Below are 24,626 nucleotides of genomic sequence, written 5' to 3'. Positions count from 1 at the left end.
ATGGATACCTGGGAGTGATTACAGACTGGAATCTAATCGTGGCGTTCAGATGGTTTATATATAGAATAATGGATACCTGGGAGTGATTAGAGACTGGAATCTAATCGAGGGATTCAGATGGTTTATGTATTGAATAATGGATACCTGGGAGTGATTACAGACTGGAATCTAATCGAGGGGTTCAGATGGTTCTTTAGAGAATAATGGATACCTGGGAGTGATTAGAGACTGGAATCTAATCGAGGGATTCAGATGGTTTATGTATTGAATAATGGATACCTGGGAGTGATTAGAGACTGTAATCTAATCGAGGGGTTCAGGTGGTTTATATAGAAAATGATGGATACTGGGGAGTGATTACAGACTGGAATCTAATCGAGGGATTCAGATGGTTTCTCTATAGAATAATGGATCCCTGGGAGTGATTACAGACTGGAATCTAATCGAGGGATTCAGATGGTTTATGTATAGAATAATGGATACCTCGGAATGATTACAGACGGGAATCTAATCGAGGGGTTCAGATGGTTTATACATAGAATAATGGATATCTGGGAGTGATTACAGACTGGAATCTAATCGAGGGGTTCCAATGGTTTATAAATAGAATAATGGATACCTGGGTGTGATTACAGACTGGAATCTAATCGAGGGTTTCAGATGGTTAATGTATGGAATAATGGATATCTGGGTGTGATTACAGACTGGAATCTAATCGAGGGGTTCCAATGGTTTATAAATAGAATAATGGATATTTGGGTGTGATTACAGACTGGAATCTAATCGAAGGATTCAGATGGTTTCTATATAGAATAATGGATACCTGGGAGTGATTAGAGACTGGAAACTAATCGAGGGGTTCAGATGGTTTATATATAGAATAATGGATATCTGGTAGTGATTACAGACTGGAATCTAATCGAGGGATTCAGATGGTTTATGTATTGAATAATGGATACCTGGGAGTGATTACAGACTGGAATCTAATCGAGGGAATCAGATGGTTTCTATATAGAATAATGGATTCCTGGGAGTGATTAGAGACTGGAATCTAATCGAGGGATTCAGATGGTTTATGTATTGAATAATGGATACCTGGGAGTGATTAGAGACTGGAATCTAATTGAGGGATTCAGATGGTTTATGTATTGAATAATGGATACCTGGGAGTGATTAGAGACTGTAATCTAATCGAGGGGTTCAGGTGGTTTATATAGAAAATAATGGATACCTGGGAGTGATTACAGATTGGAATCTAATCGAGGGGTTCATATGGTTTATGTATTGAATAATGGATACCTGGGATGATTACAGACTGGAATCTAATCGAGGGGTTCAGATGGTTCTTTAGAGAATAATGGATATCTGGGAGTGATTACAGACTGGAATCTAATCGAGGGGTTCAGGTGGTTTATATAGAAAATAATGGATACCCGGGAGTGATTACAGACTGGAATCTAATAGAGGGGTGTTCAGATGGTTTATATATAGAATAATGGATACCTGGGAGTGATTACAGACTGGAATCTAATCGAGGGGTTCAGATGGTTTATATATAGAATAATGGATATCTGGTCGTGATTACAGACTGGAATCTAATCGAGGGGTTCCAATGGTTTATATATAGAATAATGGATACCTGGGAGTGATTACAGACTGGAATCTAATCGTGGCGTTCAGATGGTTTATATATAGAATAATGGATACCGGGGAGTGATTAGAGACTGGATTCTAATCGAGGGATTCAGATGGTTTATGTATTGAATAATGGATATCTGGGAGTGATTACAGACTGGAATCTAATCGAGGGGTTCAGATGGTTCTTTAGAGAATAATGGATACCTAGGAGTGATTAGAGACTGGAATCTAATCGAGGGGTTCAGGTGGTTTATATAGAAAATAATGGATACCTGGGAGTGATTACAGATTGGAATCTAATCGAGGGGTTCAGATGGTTTATGTATTGAATAATTGATACCTGGGAGTGATTACAGACTGGAATCTAACCGAGGGGTTCAGATGGTTTATATAGAAAATAATGGATATCTGGTAGTGATTACAGACTGGAATCTAATCGAGGGGTTCCAATGGTTTATATATAGAATAATGGATACATGGGAGTGATTACAGACTTGAATCTAATCGAGGGGTTCCAATGGTTTATATATAGAATAATGGATACCTGGGAGTGATTACAGACTGGAATCTAATCGAGGGGTTCAGGTGGTTTATATATAGAATAATGGATATCTGGTAGTGATTACAGACTGGAATCTAATCGAGGGGTTCCAATGGTTTATATATAGAATAATGGATACCTGGGACTGATTACAGACTGGAATCTAATCGAGGGGTTCAGGTGGTTTATATAGAAAATAATGGATACCGGGGAGTGATTACAGACTGGAATCTAATCGAGGGATTCAGATGGTTTCTCTATAGAATAATGGATACCTGGTAATGATTACAGACGGGAATCTAATCGAGGGGTTCAGATGGTTTATACATAGAATAATGGATATCTGGGAGTGATTACAGACTGGAATCTAATCGAGGCGTTCAGATGGTTTATATATAGAATAATGGATACCTGGGAGTGATTACAGACTGGAATCTAATCGAGTGGTCAGATAGTTAATGTATAGTAAATGGATCTCTGGGAGTGATTCCAGACTGGGATCTAATCGAGGAGTTCAGATGGTTTATATATAGAATAATGGATACCTGGGAGTAATTACAGACTGGAATCTAATCGAGTGATTCAGATGGTTTATATATAGAATAATGGATATCTCGGAATGATTACAGACTGGAATCTAATCGAGTGATTCAGATGGTTTATATATAGAATAATGGATACCTGGGAGTGATTACAGACTGGAATCTAATCGAGGGATTCAGATGGTTTATATATAGAATAATGGATAACTGGGAATGATTCCAGACTGAAATCTAATCGAGGGGTTCAGATGGTTCTTTAGAGAATAATGGATACCTGGGAGTGATTAGAGACAGTAATCTAATCGAGGGGTTCAGGTGGTTTATATAGAAAATAATGGATACCTGGGAGTGATTACAGATTGGAATCTAATCGAGGGGTTCAGATGGTTTATGTATTGAATAATGGATACCTGGGAGTGATTACAGACTGGAATCTAACCGAGGGGTTCAGATGGTTCTTCAGAGAATAATGGATATCTGGGAGTGATTACAGACTGGAATCTAATCGAGGGGTTCAGGTGGTTTATATAGAAAATAATGGATATCTGGTAGTGATTACAGACTGGAATCTAATCGAGGGGTTCCAATGGTTTATATATAGAATAATGGATACATGGGAGTGATTACAGACTTGAATCTAATCGAGGGGTTCCAATGGTTTATATATAGAATAATGGATACCTGGGAGTGATTACAGACTGGAATCTAATCGAGGGGTTCAGGTGGTTTATATATAGAATAATGGATATCTGGTAGTGATTACAGACTGGAATCTAATCGAGGGGTTCCAATGGTTTATATATAGAATAATGGATACCTGGGACTGATTACAGACTGGAATCTAATCGAGGGGTTCAGGTGGTTTATATAGAAAATAATGGATACCGGGGAGTGATTACAGACTGGAATCTAATCGAGGGATTCAGATGGTTTCTCTATAGAATAATGGATACCTGGTAATGATTACAGACGGGAATCTAATCGAGGGGTTCAGATGGTTTATACATAGAATAATGGATATCTGGGAGTGATTACAGACTGGAATCTAATCGAGGCGTTCAGATGGTTTATATATAGAATAATGGATACCTGGGAGTGATTACAGACTGGAATCTAATCGAGTGGTCAGATAGTTAATGTATAGTAAATGGATCTCTGGGAGTGATTCCAGACTGGGATCTAATCGAGGAGTTCAGATGGTTTATATATAGAATAATGGATACCTGGGAGTAATTACAGACTGGAATCTAATCGAGTGATTCAGATGGTTTATATATAGAATAATGGATATCTCGGAATGATTACAGACTGGAATCTAATCGAGTGATTCAGATGGTTTATATATAGAATAATGGATACCTGGGAGTGATTACAGACTGGAATCTAATCGAGGGATTCAGATGGTTTATATATAGAATAATGGATAACTGGGAATGATTCCAGACTGAAATCTAATCGAGGGGTTCAGATGGTTCTTTAGAGAATAATGGATACCTGGGAGTGATTAGAGACAGTAATCTAATCGAGGGGTTCAGGTGGTTTATATAGAAAATAATGGATACCTGGGAGTGATTACAGATTGGAATCGAATCGAGGGGTTCAGATGGTTTATGTATTGAATAATGGATACCTGGGAGTGATTACAGACTGGAATCTAATCGAGGGGTTCAGATGGTTCTTTAGAGAATAATGGATATCTGGGAGTGATTACAGACTGGAATCTAATCGAGGGGTTCAGATGGTTTATATATAGAATAATGGATATCTGGGTGTGATTACAGACTGGAATCTAATCGAGGGGTTCAGATGGTTTATATATAGAATAATGGATATCTGGTAGTGATAACAGACTGGAATCTAATCGAGGGGTTCCAATGGTTTATATATAGAATAATGGATACCTGGGAGTGATTACAGACTGGAATCTAATCGTGGCGTTCAGATGGTTTATATATAGAATAATGGATACCTGGGAGTGATTAGAGACTGGAATCTAATCGAGGGATTCAGATGGTTTATGTATTGAATAATGGATACCTGGAAGTGATTACAGACTGGAATCTAATCGAGGGATTCAGATGGTTTATGTATAGAATAATGGATACCTGGGAATGATTACAGACGGGAATCTAATCGAGGGGTTCAGATGGTTTATACATAGAATAATGGATATCTGGGAGTGATTACAGACTGGAATCTAATCGAGGGGTTCAGATGGTTTATATATAGAATAATGGATACCTGGGAGTGATTACAGACTGGAATCTAATCGAGGAGTTCAGATGGTTTATATATAGAATAATTGATATCTGATAGTGATTACAGACTGGAATCCAATCGAGGGGTTCCAATGATTTATAAATAGAATAATGGATACCTGGGTGTGTTTACAGACTGGAATCTAATCGAGGGTTTCAGATGGTTAATGTATGGAATAATGGATATCTGGGAGTGATTACAGACTGGAATCTAATCGAGGGGTTCCAATGGTTTATAAATAGAATAATGGATATCTGGGTGTGATTACAGACTGGAATCTAATCGAGGGATTCAGATGGTTTCTATATAGAATAATGGATACCTAGGAGTGATTAGAGACTGGAAACTAATCGAGGGGTTCAGGTGGTTTATATATAGAATAATGGATATCTGGTAGTGATTACAGACTGGAATCTAATCGAGGGATTCAGATGGTTTATGTATTGAATAATGGATACCTGGGAGTGATTACAGACTGGAATCTAATCGAGGGATTCAGATGGTTTCTATATAGAATAATGGATACCTGGGAGTGATTAGAGACTGGAATCTAATTGAGGGATTCAGATGGTTTATGTATTGAATAATGGATACCTGGGAGTGATTAGAGTCTGTAATCTAATCGAGGGGTTCAGGTGGTTTATATAGAAAATAATGGATACCTGGGAGTGATTACAGATTGGAATCTAATCGAGGGGTTCATATGGTTTATGTATTGAATAATGGATACCTGGGAGTGATTACAGACTGGAATCTAATCGAGGGGTTCAGATGGTTCTTTAGAGAATAATGGATATCTGGGAGTGATTACAGACTGGAATCTAATCGAGGGGTTCAGGTGGTTTATATAGAAAATAATGGATACCCGGGAGTGATTACAGACTGGAATCTAATAGAGGGGTGTTCAGATGGTTTATATATAGAATAATGGATACCTGGGAGTGACTACAGACTGGAATCTAATCGAGGGGTTCAGATGTTTTATATATAGAATAATGGATATCTGGGTGTGATTACAGACTGGAATCTAATCGAGGGGTTCAGATGGTTTATATATAGAATAATGGATACCTAGGAGTGATTACAGACTGGAATCTAATCGAGTGGTTCAGATGGTTTATATATAGAATAATGGATATCTGGTCGTGATTACAGACTGGAATCTAATCGAGGGGTTCCAATGGTTTATATATAGAATAATGGATACCTGGGAGTGATTACAGACTGGAATCTAATCGAGGGGTTCAGATGGTTTATATATAGAATAATGCATACCTGGGAGTGATTACAGACTGGAATCTAATCGAGGGATTCAGATGGTTTCTATATAGAATAATGGATACCGGGGAGTGATTAGAGACTGGATTCTAATCGAGGGATTCAGATGGTTTATGTATTGAATAATGGATATCTGGGAGTGATTACAGACTGGAATCTAATTGTGGCGTTCAGATGGTTTATATATAGAATAATGGATACCGGGGAGTGATTAGAGACTGGATTCTAATCGAGGGATTCAGATGGTTTATGTATTGAATAATGGATATCTGGGAGTGATTACAGACTGGAATCTAATCGAGGGGTTCAGATGGTTCTTTATAGAATAATGGATACCTGGGAGTGATTAGAGACTGGAATCTAATCGAGGGGTTCAGGTGGTTTATATAGAAAATAATGGATACCTGGGAGTGATTACAGATTGGAATCTAATCGAGGGGTTCAGATGGTTTATGTATTGAATAATGGATACCTGGGAGTGATTACAGACTGGAATCTAACCGAGGGGTTCAGATGGTTCTTTAGAGAATAATGGATATCTGGGAGTGATTACAGACTGGAATCTAATCGAGGGGTTCAGGTGGTTTATGTATAGAATAATGGATACCTGGGAATGATTACAGACGGGAATCTAATCGAGGGGTTCAGATGGTTTATACATAGAATTAAGGATATCTGGGAGTGATTACAGACTGGAATCTAATCGAGGGGTTCCGATGGTTTATATATAGAATAATGGATACCTGGGAGTGATTACAGACTGGAATCTAATCGAGGGGTCAGATAGTTAATGTATAGTAAATGGATCTCTGGAAGTGATTCCAGACTGGGATCTAATCGAGGAGTTCAGATGGTTTATATATAGAATAATGGATACCCGGGAGTGATTACAGACTGAAATCTAATCGAGTGATTCAGATGGTTTATATATAGAATAATGGATATCTGGGAATGATTACAGACTGGAATCTAATCGAGTGATTCAGATGGTTTATATATAGAATAATGGATATCTGGGAATGATTACAGACTGGAATCTAATCGAGTGATTCAGATGGTTTATATATAGAATAATGGATACCTGGGAGTGATTACAGACTGGAATCTAATCAAGGGGTTCAGATGGTTTATATATAGAATAATGGATAACTGGGAATGATTCCAGACTGAAATCTAATCGAGGGGTTCAGATGGTTTATATATAGAATAATGGATACCGGGGAGTGATTACAGACTGGAATCTAATCGAGGGGTTCAGATGGTTTATATATAGAATAATGGATACCGGGGAGTGATTACAGACTGGAATCTAATCGAGGGGTTCAGATGGTTTATATATAGAATAATGGATACCGGGGAGTGATTACAGACTGGAATCTAATCGAGGGATTCAGATGGTTTATATATAGAATAATGGATACCGGGGAGTGATTACAGACTGGAATCTAATCGAGGGGTTCAGATGGTTTATATATCGAATAATGAACACCTGGGACTGATTACAGACTACAATTTAGGCTGGGGGAGTGTGAGGATCATTTTGGGGTGTCCATGATCGGGACTCCACTTAAAAATGGCTTCCCAAACTTGACCGCTGCCCTCGGGAGACCAATATCCGGGGCGCCGGACCGGGCGGGGTTGGAAACGGGTGCCGAGGCAGATGTTGTAGCCTTTCCCTCGTTGATCGCCCAAAGGCGGATCCTGCTGGGATGGAGAGCAGCCTCTCCACCCTGTGCCCTGGCGTGGCGGGGGGAACCTGCTGGAATTCCTGACTCCTGAGAAGGTCAAATTTGAACTGAGGGGAAGGATGGAGGAGTTCTACAATTCATGGGTATTATTCATTGTGCACTTTCGAGAATTGAGTCACATAGAACATTAGTGGGGGCGGGGCGGGGGGGGGGGGGGGTGCTCTGTGTTAATGGTGTGTTAATGGTAACTATGGGTGATTCCTGATTCCTTTTTGTTATTTGTTTATGTTAACATGTGGGCTAATGTCCGGGGGTTTGCTGGGAGGATGGGATCGATATGGGGATTGACATTGCATTCGTTACTGATTATTGTTGGGTGCAAATTTGCGAGAAAATGCGAAAAAGGAGAATAATAATATATATATTTTTTAAATGGCTTCCCGATCTCTCGCTACACTGGGGAGTTCCGACGAGCAGAGCGCCTCAGTGTACAATATGGGACTATGTCTGACCTTAGGCACGCGTTTCCCGCTGAGGCCACTTACCAATGCGCCAGGAAACATGCGGTTAAATGTGCTCGCTATGGGACTTTGTTCCCGTTTAGTTGAATCGATCCGAATGGATAGCTGGCTAGAAAATAATGTGTTTGAATAATCTGCATTTCGAGCTGCACAGTGGCTGGGGAAGGCTGTACCCAAATCTACCTTTGTTGTTGTTGTCAGTTTGGGATGGAACAGCGAAGTGTTCCAACAATTAAAAGAAGCTTATTGAATCTTGGATAGTAATTTACTCAGTGATATGGGCCACATGCAGACTGGCCAATAAAACAATTTAAATGGTGTCTTCCAGCTGGCCTGTAGCTGCGCTCTGATTAAAGTTAAACAATGACGTCTTATGTTTCATGCCCAGCACTTTTTAAACTCCAACAACAGGAACACATTAACCGTGAGCTTGAACTGTTGCCGTGAGCTTCACGCTCTGCATAAGTGACATTTTGGGTCGTGTCTTAGTTCAGTCAGAGCACAGGAGCTTCCAAATATTCAAGATCACAAAGGTCTTGCTCCGAGCATACATGTCCCTGGCACTGTGAAGCAACAGTGCTAACCATCTGTGCTACCATGCCACCCTCAGTCTGTTTCAAACTGAATCATCCCTTCTTTGTTTTTTTATAAATTTAGAGTACCCAATTATTTTTTTTCCAATTAAGGGGCGATTTAGCGTGGTCAATCCACCTACCCTGCACATCTTTGGGTTGTGGGGGTGAGACCCACACAGACACGAGGAGAATGTGCAAAGTCCACACGGACAGTGACCCAGGGGCGGGATTCGAACCTGGGATCTCAGCGCCGCAATCCCAGTGCTAACCACTGCGCCACATGCCTCCCTTCTGAATCATCCCTTCTGCGTTGTCATACTGCCTGGGCCAAAACCTATCCGACACCCATTAGCCCAATCTTCCTGTGAATTTAATCAGTTGACAGCTATGTTTAGATCAATATTCGCGTCCTTAATGGCCAAGAGTTTGCCATCAAAATACCCGCAAGACTAATGCACAGACATTATTAATGTGCAGGTTACACAGCAACCTGGGCTGAGGAAGAGGTTCCCTGTGAGTTACCCGTCACAAGTTACTGGAAAATCTGAGCCATTAGCCCCAAGAAAACAGCAGCTCAGCTATTTCAGCTTCCAGAAGTTGCATTAATCACCATTAAATCTCACCACTCAAGTCAGCAGCAGCACTAGCATCGTTTTAACCCTGGGACTCCCGCAATGCCACGGAAGCTCTCCAGTCTGGGAAAGAAACTATGGAGTCTCAATCCTGTAGCATGCAGTTAAAGATTTTATTACATTTCGGAGGTGGGGAGGGGGGACGGTGAAAGCAGGCGGAAAAAGAAGGCAAGCAAACAAATTGGGGAGGGATGAATACTCTGACATGGAAGGAAGGAACGAGATTTCACACAGCTCATATCAGCTATGTGCAAGAAGCAATTAGCACTGTGATGCTTCCAACATCAGTTCCCTACTCCTGGGACTGCGAATGCGATGGCATTTCAGAGAGACGGTTAATTAGCCCAAGAGGAAAACCATCAAACATTCAAGTCTGTGGCTTTTTTTCAGGATATATTGCCCTCAGACACATTGTAATAACATCTTGAATATCAGGATTTAAAAATCAGCTCACTGAGGTCCCATGTGAACTGTTAACAGAGCCGTGTTTCCCAGCAGTGGCTGGTGAATGGTGAAATCACAATTCGGCTGTGTGGAGGAAAAAACAGAAGATGTACAGAGCAGAGATAATTCCTCCTGAGGGACTCCGATGTTGGTAACCGAGGCTCTATCAGTTTAATTGTATGACTTAGAAATTCGATTGGATTTGTCAATGCAGTTGGCGACCTGCAGCGGTGGAGTTCGCCTGGCTCCTGCATTGGGTACTGACAGGAGAGGGACACATTTTTGGCCCATCACCCCTGTGTCCTATGCTGCCTCCCGGCCCAGCAACGCCTTGGTTTCAAAATTCTCATCCTTGTTTTCAAATACACCCATGACCTTGCTCCCCCCGCATCCACCCCCCCCCCCTCCACCGCCTGCCACCGTCCCCGCAATCTACTTCAGCCCCACAACACAGTACAGTAGCAAAGTGGTTAGCACAGTTGTTTCACAGTTCCAGGTCGCAGGTTCGATTCCCCGCTGGGTCACTGCCTGTGCGGAGTCTGCACGTTCTCCCCGTGTCTGTGTGGGTTTCCTCCGGGTGCTCCGGTTTCCTCCCACAAGTCCCGAAAGACGTGCTGTTAGGTAATTTGGACATTCTGAATTCTCCCTCAGTGTACCTGAACAGGCGCCAGAATGTGGCGACTAGGGGATTTTCACAGTAACTCCATTGCAGTGTTAATGTAAGACTACTTGTGACAATAAAGATTATTATTATTATAATACCCTCCGAGATATCTGTGTTGTGCCAACACTGGTCTCTTGTGCGACACCCACTTTCTTTGCCCCTCCATAGGCGGCTGTGCCTTCAGCTGTCGAGGCCCTGCACCCTCAATATTCTCCCTCAACAAAATCTGTCTCCCCACCTGTCTCTTTCCTGCTTTAAGATGTTCCACTTAAAACCTAAGGTTTTAATCATCTGTTTTAATATCGCCTTATTTACCTCAGTGTCGATTTTTGTTAGATTGCTCTCCTGCAGTCTTCCCTTGTGATGGTTGACCATGTTAAAGGTGCTAGATAAATGCAAGTTGTTGTTCTAACATTTCTCATACCTATTTTGCTGTGTAGTTAGCAGTGTTGCTTCACAGCACCAGGGTCCCAGGTTCGATTCCCGGCTTGGTTCACTGTCTGTGTGGAGTCTGCACGTTCTCCCCGTGTCTGTGTGGGTTTCCTCCGGGTGCTCCGGTTTCCTCCCACAAGTCCCGAAAGACGTGCTGTTAGGTAATTTGGACATTCTGAATTCTCCCTCTGTGTACCTTATATTATTTCTTATATCCGAATAATGCTCGTAGTCTTCCAGTTGAAGCAAATGCTTTATTGAGTAAGTTCGTTCTCTCTCCAGAGCTTAAACTTGATGTTACATGAACATGATTGATTAAGAAGGACACCTGTGCTGAGTTGTCTCTCTATGTCTTGTCACTAGCTGTTGTTCCGGTGAAGAGGCTGATCCTGTCTATTTATACATCTCTAGTGCTCCCTCTAGTGATTACTTAGTTGTAGTGTATTTACATACAGATATGCAGATCACTACATACCTGAACAGGTGCCGGAGTGTGGTGACTAGGGGATTTTCACGGTAACTTCATTGCAGCGTTCATGTAAGCCTATTTGTGACAATAAAGGTTATTATCTTGGGGGACTTCCAACAGATTACTTGTTAAACGAGAGGCTGCCGGGATTTTTGACAGCAGTATTTTAATTCTGAACATCTGGCTATCATTTTGAGAACTGGATTATTGTATTCCTGCAATTAAAAATCTGGATATGGAAATTGGTTTGTGCGTTTGTTTGTAACAGGAATCAGCAATTCAAATCCTCGCGAATCCTGGCTGTCTGTATGTCAACATCACTTGCTAACTTTGCCCCATATCCACAGCGAATAAACGTCTACTAATCGATCAGTTTTGTAAGCTCCAGTTCTCAACGAGATGTTGCTGGGCTAGTAATATCACAAGACTAGTAGTCCAAAGGGCCAGGCTGAGGCTCTGGGGACATGGGTTCAAATCCAAATCCCAACATGGCAGCTGGTGAAAATTCAATTCAGTGAATAAATCTGGAACATAACAGGCTCAGTAATGGTCACCACGGCAACTTTTGCTGATTGTTGTAAAAACCCTTCTGATTCACTAATGTCCTTTAGGGAAGGCAATTGGCCATCCTTATCTGGTCTGACCTACATGCTTCTCTTAACTGCCCACTGTAATAGAATCCCTACAATGCAGAAGAAGGCAATTCGGCCCATCGAGTCTGCACCAACCCTCTGAAAGAGCACCCCAACTAGGCCCAATCCCCGGTATCACCGTAACCCTGCCTAACCTTTTGACACTAAGGGCAATTTATCATGGCCGATCCACCTAACCTGCACATCTTTGGACTGTGGGAGGAAACCGGAGCACCCGGAGGAAACCCACGCAGACACGGGGAGAACGTGCAGACTCCGCACAGACAGTGACCCAAGCCGGAATCAAACCTGGGTCCCTGGCGCTGTGAGGCAGCAGTGCTCAGCACTGGCCCAGTAAGCCACCCAGTTCGAGGGTAATTGGGGAATGACAATAAATCCTTGACAGTGAACACACTGACCCATGAATGAAGCACCCACAGTATTTTGAGGGAGTAAGTTCTACATTTCCTCTATTCGTATTGTGTGGAAGTGCTGATTTCGCTCCTGAATAGTGAGGTGCCATGTTCGGGTGGATCCCCGGTGCATCCCTGCCGGACAGCATGGGGCGGCTGCCAACTTAATGGAGGGTGGCTCCCTGTGGATGCCTGAGGGGCCATCGGAGCCAAAGAAGGGATACGCTCACCCACCTCTCGATCCCGGTCCAGTATTCCGTTAAATCATGGCCAATCAAGACTTTTGGGAGGTGAAATAGCTGGGTATTATTCACCCCACCACAGGGGCCAACACAGACATGGTGCCCTCCAGCTGGGAATAGCCTCCTAGATTGGCAGAATGATTTTAACAAAAGCAGCTACACTGGACATTCGGAAGAGTCAGTCAGAGGAGTCAGTCGGAGGAGACAGTCTGAGGAGTCAGGCGGAGGCGTCAGTCAAGGAGACAGTCGGAGGAGACAGTCGGAGGAGTCAGTTGGAGGAGACAGTCGGAGGAGTCAGTCGGAGGAGTCAGTCGGAGGAGTCAGTCGGAGGAGACAGTCAGAGGATACAGTCGGAGGAGTCAGTCGGAGGAGACAGTCGGAGGAGACAGTCGGAGGAGACACTCGGAGCAGTCAGTCGACGGAGTCAGTCGGAGGAGTCAGTCGGAGGAGTCAGTCGGCGGAGTCAGTCGGAGGAGTCAGTCGGAGGAGACAGACAGTCGGAGGAGACAGTCGGAGGAGTCAGTCGGAGGAGACACTCGGAGCAGTCAGTCGACGGAGTCAGTCGGAGGAGTCAGTCGGCGGAGTCAGTCGGAGGAGTCAGTCGGAGGAATCAGTCGGAGGAGTCAGTCGGACAGTTGGAGGAGACAGTTGGAGGAGACAGTTGGAGGAGTCAGTCGGAGGAGACAGAGGAGTCAGTCACAGGAGTCATTCTGAGGAAACAGTTGGAGGAGTCAGTCGGAGGAGACAGTCGGAGGAGTCAGTGGAAGGAGTCAGTTGGAGGAGTCAGTCAGAGGAGACAGTTGGAGGAGTCAGTCGGAGGAGTCAGACAGTCGGAGGAGACAGTCGGAGGAGTCAGTTGGAGGAGACAGTCGGAGGAGACACTCGGAGCAGTCAGTCGACGGAGTCAGTCGGAGGAGTCAGTCGGAGGAGTCAGTCGGAGGAATCAGTCGGAGGAGTCAGTCGGACAGTTGGAGGAGACAGTTGGAGGAGACAGTTGGAGGAGTCAGTCGGAGGAGACAGAGGAGTCAGTCACAGGAGTCATTCTGAGGAAACAGTTGGAGGAGTCAGTCGGAGGAGACAGTCGGAGGAGTCAGTGGAAGGAGTCAGTGGAAGGAGTCAGTTGGAGGAGTCAGTCAGAGGAGACAGTTGGAGGAGTCAGTCGGAGGAGTCAGTCAGAGGAGTCAGTCGGAAGAGTCAGTCGGAGGAGACAGTCAGAGCAGTCAGTCGGAGGAGACAGTTGGAGGAGACAGTCAAAGGAGTCAGTCGGAGGAATCAGTCAGAGGAATCAGTCGGAGGAGTCAGTCAGAGGAGACAGTCGGAGGAGTCAGTCAGAGGAGTCATTCTGAGGAAACAGTTGGAGGAGTCAGTCGGAGGAGACAGTCGGAGGAGTCAGTGGAAGGAGTCAGTCGGAGGAGTCAGTCAGAGGAGACAGTTGGAGGAGTCAGTCGGAGGAGTCAGTTGGAGGAGTCAGTCGGAAGAGTCAGTCGGAGGAGACAGTCGGAGCAGTCAGTCGGAGGAGACAGTCGGAGGAGACAGTCAAAGGAGTCAGTCGGATAATCAATCAGAGGAATCAGTCGGAGGAGTCAATAGGAGGAGACAGTCGGAGGAGACAGGTGGAGGAGACAGTCGGAGGAGTCAGTCAGAGGAGTCAATCGGAGGAGTCAGTTGGAGGAGTCCGTCGGAGGAGTCAGTCAGAGGAGTCAGTCGGTGGGATCAGTTGGATGAGTCAGCTGGAGGAGTCAGTTGGAGGAGACAGTCGGAGGAGTCAGTCACAGGAGTCATTCTGAGGAAACAGTTGGAGGAGTCAGTCGGAGGAGTCAGTCGGAGGAGACAGTCGGAGGAGTCAGCCGGAGGAGACTGTTGGAGGAGTCAGTCGGAGGAGTCAGTCGGAGGAGACAGTTGGAGGATACAGTTGAAGGAGTCAGTTGGAGGAGACAGTCGGAGGAGACAGTCGGAGGAGACAGTCAGAGGAGACAGTTAGAGGAGTCAGTCGGAGGTGTCAGTCGGAGGAGTCAGTCGGAGGAGTCAGTCGGAGGAGACAGTCAAAGGAGACAGTCGGAGGAATCAGTCGGAGGGGTCAGTCGGAGGAGTCAGTCGGAGGAGACAGTTGGAGGAGACAGTTGGAGGAGTCAGTTGGAGGAGACAGTCGGAGGAGTCTGTCGGTGGGATCAGTTGGATTTCAATGGCTGTCTTTTTGTTATCCAATGCTGATTAGAGGGGACAATCTCTTGGATGGGGAGTTGGTGAGATCACATTTAGGTGAGCCTGGGTAAGAACAGTACATTTCCAGAGAGGACTTTAGTGGGTGTTTTATGACAATCAGTTACTCCACAGTCACCATTACTGAGACGAGGGGCTGGATTCTCCATTTTTGGGACTAAGTCCCCATGCCATCGGGAAAGCTGTGTCTTTTACGCCAGGAAAACTGGTGTTAAAAGGCCACAGATTCCCAGTTTTGCTGGGGGCTAGCAGGGAGCCGTCTTAGAGCTCGCAGCTCTAGCTGCCGATACGGCCCCCAGCACTTCCGGGTCAGAAGTCGCCCGTGCGCGCGGCGGCAGCGTCCAGCGGCCGTGCCTTGCTCCATGGCGGACTCGGCCCGCGGACCGGCAAGATAGTGTCCCGCATTGGCTGCTCGCCCGATCCGGACAGCCCGCACATATTGCGTCCAGCCCCGAATGAAGCCCCCCCCTGCCCGCCGATCGTCTCCCCCCCCCCCCCCCCCAACTGTGGCGGCCCCGGACTGAGACCGCAGCCGCCACGCGAAGATCCCGGACGGTGGGACCATGAGAGGTCCACGCTGTCGGGAATTCGGCCGGACGGGGACGGAGCATCGCGGGGTGGGCCTCAGGCAATGGCCTGAGCCGGTGGATACTCGGCCTGGCGTACTCCACGAGTATGACGATTTTCGGGTGGGGGGTGGGCGGAGAATTTAAAAACCGGCGCCGCTCCCAATCCTCCACCCCGTCGCCGAATGCGATGTCAGCGTCGGAGAGCGGAGAATCCAGCCCTAGCTTTTTATCCCAGATTATTTGATAACCTGACTATAAATTCCCCGGTTGCTTGGGTGGGATTTGTATTTTTGTCTCCGGATCATTAATGCGGGTCTCTGGATTATCAGTTCAGTCACATGACCACCATGCTAATACAGCCTGAGTATCCACCTGTACCCTACATTGCCACGGCATTCACTGGGACATAGTTTGGTAGATGTAGGACGCGATCGAACTGCCTCGTCGCCTCCAATTTAGCGTGGTCTGGCGAGGCGTGGTGATCTGGATCTCGGCCTTGCCGAGCGAGGTCCAGATTTACATATTTAAAGTGAGCAGTTAAGCTCATTTAAATATGTTGGTGGTCCATTCTCCCGAGTCCCGGGGATGAACGCCCCTGCCTGGCAGCCCTCGCCATGGCTCCATTTAGCACTGTCCACACAAATGTGGCCCAGACGTAACAGCCCCTCTGGGGGTCTCTCCAGCCACTGAAGGCCCCTGGTCGTCAGGCTCTGGGCAGGGTGGTATCCTGACATTCCCAACTTGGCAGATTGGCACGGGCACTGCCAGGATGCCCGGGTGGCAGTGCCAAGGTGTCCAGGTGCCAGGTTGCCCATGCCAGGGATTGGGGTGCTCTTAAAAGGTGAAGTGAGGGGGGTCTCGTGGTCACCCTAAGTGGTACGTTGGGGGGACCAGGAGGCAAAGAACAAAGAAAAGTACAGCACAGGAACAGGCCCTTCGGCCCCCCCAAGCCCGTGCCGACCATGCTACCCATCTAAACTAAAATCTTCTACATTTTCTGGGTCCGTATCCCTCTATTCCCATCCTATTCATGTACTTGTGAAGATGCCCCTTAAATGTCACTATCGTCCCTGCTTCCATCACCTCCTCCGGTAGCGGGATCCAGGCACCCACTACCCTCTGCGTAAAAAACTTGCCTCGTACATCTACTCTAAACCTTGCCCCTCGCACCTTAAACCTATGCCCCCGAGTAAGTGACTCCTCTACCCTGGGGAAAAGCCTCTGACTATCCACTCTGTCTATGCCCCTCATAATTTTGTATTATCTCTATCAGGTCGCCCCTCAACCTCCGTCGTTCCAGTGAGAACAAATCAAGTTTATTCAACCTCTCCTCATAGCTAATTCCCTCCATACCAAGCAACATCCTGGTAAATCTCTTCTGCACCCTCTCTAAAGCCTCCACATCCTTCTGGTAGGGTGGTGACCAGAATTGAACACTATACTCCAAGTGCGTCCTAACTAAGGTTCTATACAGCTGCAACATGACTTGCCAATTTTTACACCGAATGTCCCGGCCAATGAAGGCAAGCATGCCGTATGCCTTCTTGACTACCTTCTCCGCCTGTGTTGTCCCTTTCAGTGACCTGTGGACCTGTACACCTAGATCTCTCTGACTTTCAATACTCTTGAGGGTTCTAACATTCACTGTATATTCCCTACCTGCATTAGACCTTCCAAAATGCATTACCTCACATTTGTCCGGATTAAACTCCATTTGCCATCTCTCCACCTAAGTCTCCAAACAATCTAAATCCTGCTGTATCCTCTGACAGTCCTCATCGCTATCCGCAATTCCACCAACCTTTGTGTCGTCTGCAAACTTACTAATCAGACCAGTTACATTTTCCTCCTATTCATTTATATATACTACGAACAGCAAAGGTCCCAGCACTGATCCCTGCGGAACACCACTGGTCACAGCCCTCCAATTAGAAAAGCACCCTTCCATTGCTACTCTCTGCCTTCTATGACCTAGCCAGTTCTGTATCCACCTTGCCAGCTCACTCCTGATCCCGTGTGACTTCACCTTTTGTACCACTCTACCATGAGGGACCTTGTCAAAGGCCTTACTGAAGTCCATATAGACAACATCCACTGCCCTACCTGCATCAATCATCTTTGTGACCTCTTCGAAAAACTCTATCAAGTTAGTGAGACACGACCTCCCCTTCACAAAACCATGCTGCCTCTCACTAATACGTCCCTTTGCTCCCAAATGAGAGTAGATCCTGTCTCGAAGATTTCTCTCCAGTAATTTCCCTACCACTAATGTAAGGCTCACCGGCCTGTAGTTCCCTGGATTATCCTTGCTACCCTTCTTAAACAAAGGAACAACATTGGCTATTCTCCAGTCCTCCGGGACATCACCTGAAGACAGTGAGGATCCAAAGATTTCTGTCAAGGCCTCAGCAATTTTCTCTCTAGCCTCCTTCAGTTTTCTGGGGTCGATCCTCTCCAGCCTCCTTCAGTATTCTGGGGTAGATCCCATCAGGCCCTGGGGACTTATCTACCTTAATATTTTTTAAGACGCCCAACACCTCGTCTTTTTGGATCACAATGTGACCCAGGCTATCTACACACCCTTCTCCAGACTCAACATCCACCAATTCCTTCTCTTTGGTGAATGCTGATGCAAAGTATTCATTTAGTACCTCGCCCATTTCCTCTGGCTCCCCACATAGATTCCCTTGCCTATCCTTCAGAGGGCCAAACCTTTCCCTGGCTACCCTCTAGCTTTTTATGTACGTGTAAAAAGCCTTGGGATTTTCCTTAACCTTATTTGCCAATGACTTTTTGTGACCTCCTTGCTTAAGTTCCTTCCTACTTTCCTTATATGCCACACAGGCTTCGTCTGTTCCCAGCCTTTTAGCCCTGACAAATGCCTCCTTTCTCTTTTTGACGAGGCCGACAATATCTCTCGTTATCCAAGGTTCCCGAAATTTGCCGTATTTATCCTTCTTCCGCACAGGAAAATGCCGGTCCTGAATTCCTTTCAACTGACATTTGAAAGCCCCCCACATGTCAGATGTTGATTTACCCTCAAACATCCTCCCCCAATCTAGGTTCTTCAGTTCCCGCCTAATATTGTTATAATTAGCCTTCGCCCAATTTAGCACATTCATCCTCGGACCACTCTTATCCTTGTCCACCAGCACTTTAAAACTTACTGAATTGTGGTCACTGTTCCCGAAATGCTCCCCTACTGAAACTTCTACCACTTGGCCGGGCTCATTCCCCAATACCAGGTCCAGTACAGCCCCTTCCCTAGTTGGACTGTCTACATATTGTTTTAAGAAACCCTCCTGGATGCTCCTTACAAACTCTGCCCCGTCCAGGCCCCTAGCAGTAAGTGAATCCCAGTCAATATTGGGGAAGTTGAAGTCTCCCGTCACAACAACCCTGTTGTTTTTACTCGTTTCCAAAATCTGTCTACCTATCTGCTCCTCATTCTCCCGCTGACTGTTGGGAGGCCTGTAGTAAACCCCCAACATTGTGACTGCACCCTTCTTATTCCTGATCTCTACCCATATAGCCTCGCTACCCTCTGAGATGTGCTCCCATAGTACAGCTGTGATATTCTCCCCAACCAGTAGCGCAACTCCGCCACCCCCTTTACATCCCCCTCTATCCCGCCTGAAACATCTAAATCCTGGAACGTTTAGCTGCCAATCCTGCCCTTCCCTCAACCAGGTCTCTGTAATGGCAACAACATCATAGTTCCAAGTACTAATCCAAGCTCTAAGTTCATCTGCCTTACCCGGATTACTTCTTGCATTAAAACATATTCACTTCAGGCCACCAGACCCGCTGTGTTCAGCAACATCTCCCTGCTCTTCCTCAGAGCTATACTGGCCCTATTCCCTAGTTCTCCCTCAATGCTTTCACCTTCTGACCTATTGCTCCGGAACCCACCTCCCTGCCATACTAGTTTAAACCCTCCCGTGTGACACTAGCAAACCTCGTGGCCAGGATATTTATGCCTCTCCAGTTTAGATGCAACCCGTCCTTCTTATATAGGTCACACCTGCCCCGGAGGAGTTCCCAGTGGACCAGATAATGGAAACCCTCCCTCCTACACCAGCTGTTTAGCCACGTGTTTAGCTGCTCTATCTTCCTATTTCTAGCCTCACTGGCACGTGGCACAGGGAGTAATCCCGTGATTACAACCCTAGAGGTCCTGTCTTTTAACTTTCTGCCTAGCTCCCTGAACTCCTGTTGCAGGACCTCATGCCCCTTCCTGCCTATGTCGTTAGTACAAATATGTACAACGACCTCTGCCTGTTTTCCCTCCCCCTTCAGGATGCCCGCTACCCGTTCGGAGACATCCTGGACCCTGGCACCAGGGAGGCAACATACCATCCTGGAGTCTCACGTCCACAGAAGCGCTATCTGTGCCCCTGACTATAGAGACCCCATGATTATTGCTCTTCTGCGCTTTGACCCTCCCTTCTGAACATCAGAGCCAGCCGTGCTGCCACTGCTCTGGCTGCTGCTGTTTTCCCCTGATAGGCTCACCCCCCCCTCCCCCCGACAGTATCCAAACGGGTATACATGTTCGTGAGGGGGACAACCACAGGGGATTCCTGCACTGACTGCCTGCCCTTTCTGGTGGTCACCCATTTCTCTGCCTGCACCTTGGGTGTGACCACATTTATATAACTGCTATCTATGATGCTTTCCGCCACCTGCATGCTCCTAAGTGCATCCAACTGCTGCTCTAACCGAACCATGCGGTCTGTGAGGAGCTCCAGTTGGGTGCACTTTCTGCAGATTATGCCATCCGGGATGCTGGAAGCCTCTCGGACCTGCCACATCTCACAGTCAGAGCACTGCACCCCTCTAATTGACATTGCGTCAATTAATTAGTAAATTTAATTTAATTTTTTTTTTTAAGTTACTGTTAACTATATGTTTCCTAGCACTAGATTTCTACTATAAATGTGAAAGCTAAATACAGTACTCTCCGATCTCTGGCTTAGATACCTCTCTAAATTATAATTAAGTAATTAAGTAATTATGTTTAATTAGTTTAACAACGTTTAATTTTTAAATTTAGTACAGATTCCCAACCAGCCAATCAGGTCACAGCTTTACTGTGATGTCACTTCAGTTTTCCCCCCACACACAATTTGAAAAGGTAATAAAAATAAAGATGAATACAAATCACTTACCTTCCCAGGTTCTCAGATGCTCTCTGGTTCTGTCCCTGCAGATTAAAAGTTACAGGCCAGAAGAAAGAGAGAGAACAAAACAGTAGGGAAAAAGCACCTTCTCCCACTCTGCACCGAATTACCTCACTGCACCAAATTACCAAGTTCCAAATTCCCACTCTGGATGTGTCTCACTCCGGCTGTGTCTCCTTCACTTGCGCAAAGCTTACTGAGTGCGCTTTCTGTCTGTGTTTTATACAGAACTCAGCTAACCAGGGTGACTCACACTACTTAAGCTTCAAAGAGAAGAATACAATGTGCACCTTTGTACCACTAAACAGGCCTCAGGCGACTGACAGATAACTGACTCTCAGCAATTAGGGTGGGGGCAGCTTCAGCCAATCAGACACTAAGCTACGCACTGCACTTTTAACTGAAAAACAGCAGAATGAGACTTACCACTTACCTTTCCTGATTACCTCACTGCACCAAATTACCAAGTTCCAAATTCCCACTCTGGATGTGTCTCACTCCGGCTGTGTCTCCTTCACTTGCGCAAAGTGTCAGTGGCCTCAGTGGGTGAGCTGAGGGGGCGACGAAACCGGGGTGGCATTTAAAAATGGTGCCATGATCTATTCGTGCACTGATGAGCTTTTAGGTGAGCCTAGTGCCCAATTGATAGTGGGTCACTCAGGGTGCCAAACACCCCGCTGTTCACACCCAAAATGAGACACAATCTTCTTTTGTTAAATCACGCCCTTACTCTTGAGTATATTTGGGAGACAAATCGTGCCAATCTCAGAACAACATTGGAGATGGGGCCTAATCGGTCTCAGTGTCTCTGTCCGGTGGGGATGGGGCCTAATCGGTCTCAGTGTCTCTGCCCGGTGGGGATGGGGGCCTAATCGGTCTCAGTCTCTCTGCCCGGTGGGGATGGGGCCTAATCGGTCACAGTCTCTCTGCCCTGTGGGGATGGGGCCTAATTGGTCTCAGTGTCTCTGCCCGTTGGGGATGGGGCCTAATCGGTCTTAGTGTCTCTGCCCTGCGGGGATGGGGCCTAATCGGTCTCAGTGTCTCTGCCTTGTGGGGATGGCGCATAATCGGTCTCAGTGTCTCTGCCCTGTGGGGTTGGGGTCTAATCGGTCTCAGTGTCTCTGCCCTGTGGGGATGTGGCAAACCGGTCTCAGTGTCTCTGCCTGTGGGGATGGGCCCTAATCGGTCTCAGTGTCTCTGCCTGTGGGGATGGGGCCTAATTGGTCACAGTGTCTTTATCCTGTGGGGATGTGGCCTAATCGGCCTCAGTGTCTCTGCCCTGTGGGGATGAGGCCTAATCGGCCTCAGTGTCTGTGCCCTGTGGGGATGGGGCCTAATCGGCGTCAGTGACTTTGTCCTGTGGGACTGGGGCCTAATCGGTCTTAGTGTCTCTGTCCTGTGAGGATGGGGCGTAATCAGCCTCAGTGTCTCTGCCCGGTGGGGATGGGGCCTAATCGGTCTCAGTGTCTCTGCCCTGTGGGGATGGGGCCTAATCGGTCTCAGCGTCTCTGTCCTGTGGGGATGGGGCCTAATCGGTCTCAGTGTCTCTGCCCTGTGCGGATCGGGCCTAATCGGTCTCAGTGTCTCTGCCCTGTGGGGATGAGGCCTAATTGGCCTCAGTGTCTCTACTCTGTGGGGATGGGGCCTAATCGGGCTCAGTATCTCTGCCCCGTGGGTATCGGGCCCAATCGGTCTCAATGTCTGACCTGTGGGGACCTGGCCTAATCGCTCTCAGTTTCTCTCCCCCGTGGGGATGTGGCCTAATCGGTCTCTGTGCTTCTGCCCTGTGGGGATGAGGCCTAATCGGTCTCAGTGTCTCTGCCCTGTGGGGATGTGGCTAATCGGTCTCAGTGTCTCTGCCCTGTGGGGATGTGGCTAATCGGTCTCAGTGTCTCTGCCCTGTGGGGATGGGGCTAATCGGATTCAGTGTCTGTGCCCTGTGGGGATGTGGCTAATCGGTCTCAGTGTCTGTGCCCTGTGGGGATGGGGCCTAATCGGACTCAGTGTCTCTGCCCTGTGGGGATGTGGCTAATCGGTCTCAGTGTCTCTGCCCTGTGGGGATGGGGCCTTATCAGTCTCAGTGTCTCTGCCCTGTGGGGATGTGGCTAATCGGACTCAGTGTCTCCGCCCTGTGGGGATGTGGCTAATCGGTCTCAGTGTCTGTGCCCTGTGGGGATGGGGCCTAATCGGACTCAGTGTCTCTGCCCTGTGGGGATGGGGCCTAATCGGACACAGTGTCTGTGCCCTGTGGGGATGGGGCCTAATCGGACTCAGTGTCTCTGCCCTGTGGGGATGGGGCCTAATCGGACTCAGTGTCTGTGCCCTGTGGGGATGTGGCTAATCGGTCTCAGTGTCTCTGCCCTGTGGGGATGTGGCTAATCGGACTCAGTGTCTCTGCCCTGTGGGGATGTGGCTAATCGAACTCAGTGTCTCTGTCCTGTGGGGATGGGGCTAATCGGTCTCAGTGTCTGTGCCCTGTGGGGATGGGGCCTAATTGGACTCAGTGTCTCTGCTCTGTGGGGATGGGGCTAATCGGTCTCAGTGTCTCCGCCCTGTGGGGATGTGACTAATCGGACTCAGTGTCTCTGCCCTGTGGGGATGTGGCTAATCGGTCTCAGTGTCTCCGGCCTGTGGGGATGTGGCTAATCGGACTCAGTGTCTCTGCCCTGTGGGGATGGGGCCTAATCGGTCTCAGTGTCTCTGCCCTGTGGGGATGTGGCCTAATCGGTTTCAGTGTCTCTGCCCTGTGGGGATGTGGCTAATCGGTCTCAGTGTCTCTGCTCTGTGGGGATGTGGCTGATCGGACTCAGTGTCTCTGCCCTGTGGGGATGGGGCCTAATCGGTCTCAGTGTCTCTGCCCTGTGGGGATGGGGCCTAATCGGTCTCAGTGTCTCTGCCCTGTGGGGATGGGACCTAATCGGTCTCAGTGTCTCTGCCCTGTGGGGATGGGGCCTAATCGGTCTCAGTGTCTCTGCCCTGTGGGGATGAGGCTAATCGGACTCAGTGTCTGTGCCCTGTGGAGATGTGGATAATCGGTCTCAGTGTCTGTGCCCTGTGGGGATGTGGCTAATCGGTCTCAGTGTCTGTGCCCTGTGGGGATGTGGCTAATCGGACTCAGTGTCTCTGCCCTGTGGGGATGTGGCTAATCGGACTCAGTGTCTCTGCCCTGTGGGGATGAGGCTAATCGGTCTCAGTGTCTGTGCCCTGTGGGGATGTGGCTAATCGGACTCAGTGTCTGTGCCCTGTGGGGATGGGGCCTAATCGGCCTCAGTGTCTCTGCCCTGTGGGGATGAGGCTAATCGGTCTCAGTGTCTGTGCCCTGTGGGGATGTGGCTAATCGGACTCAGTGTCTCTGCCCTGTGGGGATGAGGCTAATCGGTCTCAGTGTCTGTGCCCTGTGGGGATGGGGCCTAATCGGTCTCAGTGTCTCTGCCCTGTGGGGATGTGGCTAATCGGACTCAGTTTCTCTCCCCCGTGGGGATGTGGCCTAATCGGTCTCTGTGCTTCTGCCCTGTGGGGATGAGGCCTAATCGGTCTCAGTGTCTCTGCCCTGTGGGGATGTGGCTAATCGGTCTCAGTGTCTCTGCCCTGTGGGGATGTGGCTAATCGGACTCAGTTTCTCTCCCCCGTGGGGATGTGGCCTAATCGGTCTCTGTGCTTCTGCCCTGTGGGGATGAGGCCTAA

The 24,626-nt window shown here is 47.2% G+C and overlaps 1 protein-coding gene across 1 annotated transcript in view; it reads left to right on the top strand.

Annotated features, from left to right (window-relative positions):
- The window catches only part of susd4 (sushi domain containing 4), a 538,061-nt gene that overhangs the window by 138,832 nt on the left and 374,603 nt on the right, over positions 1-24,626 (top strand). Inside the window, 1 exon segment of the mRNA XM_072500589.1 lies at positions 16,551-16,565. Within this exon segment, the coding sequence (XP_072356690.1) occupies positions 16,551-16,565 (15 nt within the window).

The sequence above is a fragment of the Scyliorhinus torazame genome, chromosome 4 (genome assembly GCF_047496885.1).
Source record: "Scyliorhinus torazame isolate Kashiwa2021f chromosome 4, sScyTor2.1, whole genome shotgun sequence".
NCBI classification, from domain to species: domain Eukaryota; kingdom Metazoa; phylum Chordata; class Chondrichthyes; order Carcharhiniformes; family Scyliorhinidae; genus Scyliorhinus; species Scyliorhinus torazame.
The sequence above is the reverse complement of the archived record's forward strand: the minus strand, read 5'-3'. Positions and strand labels throughout refer to the sequence as shown.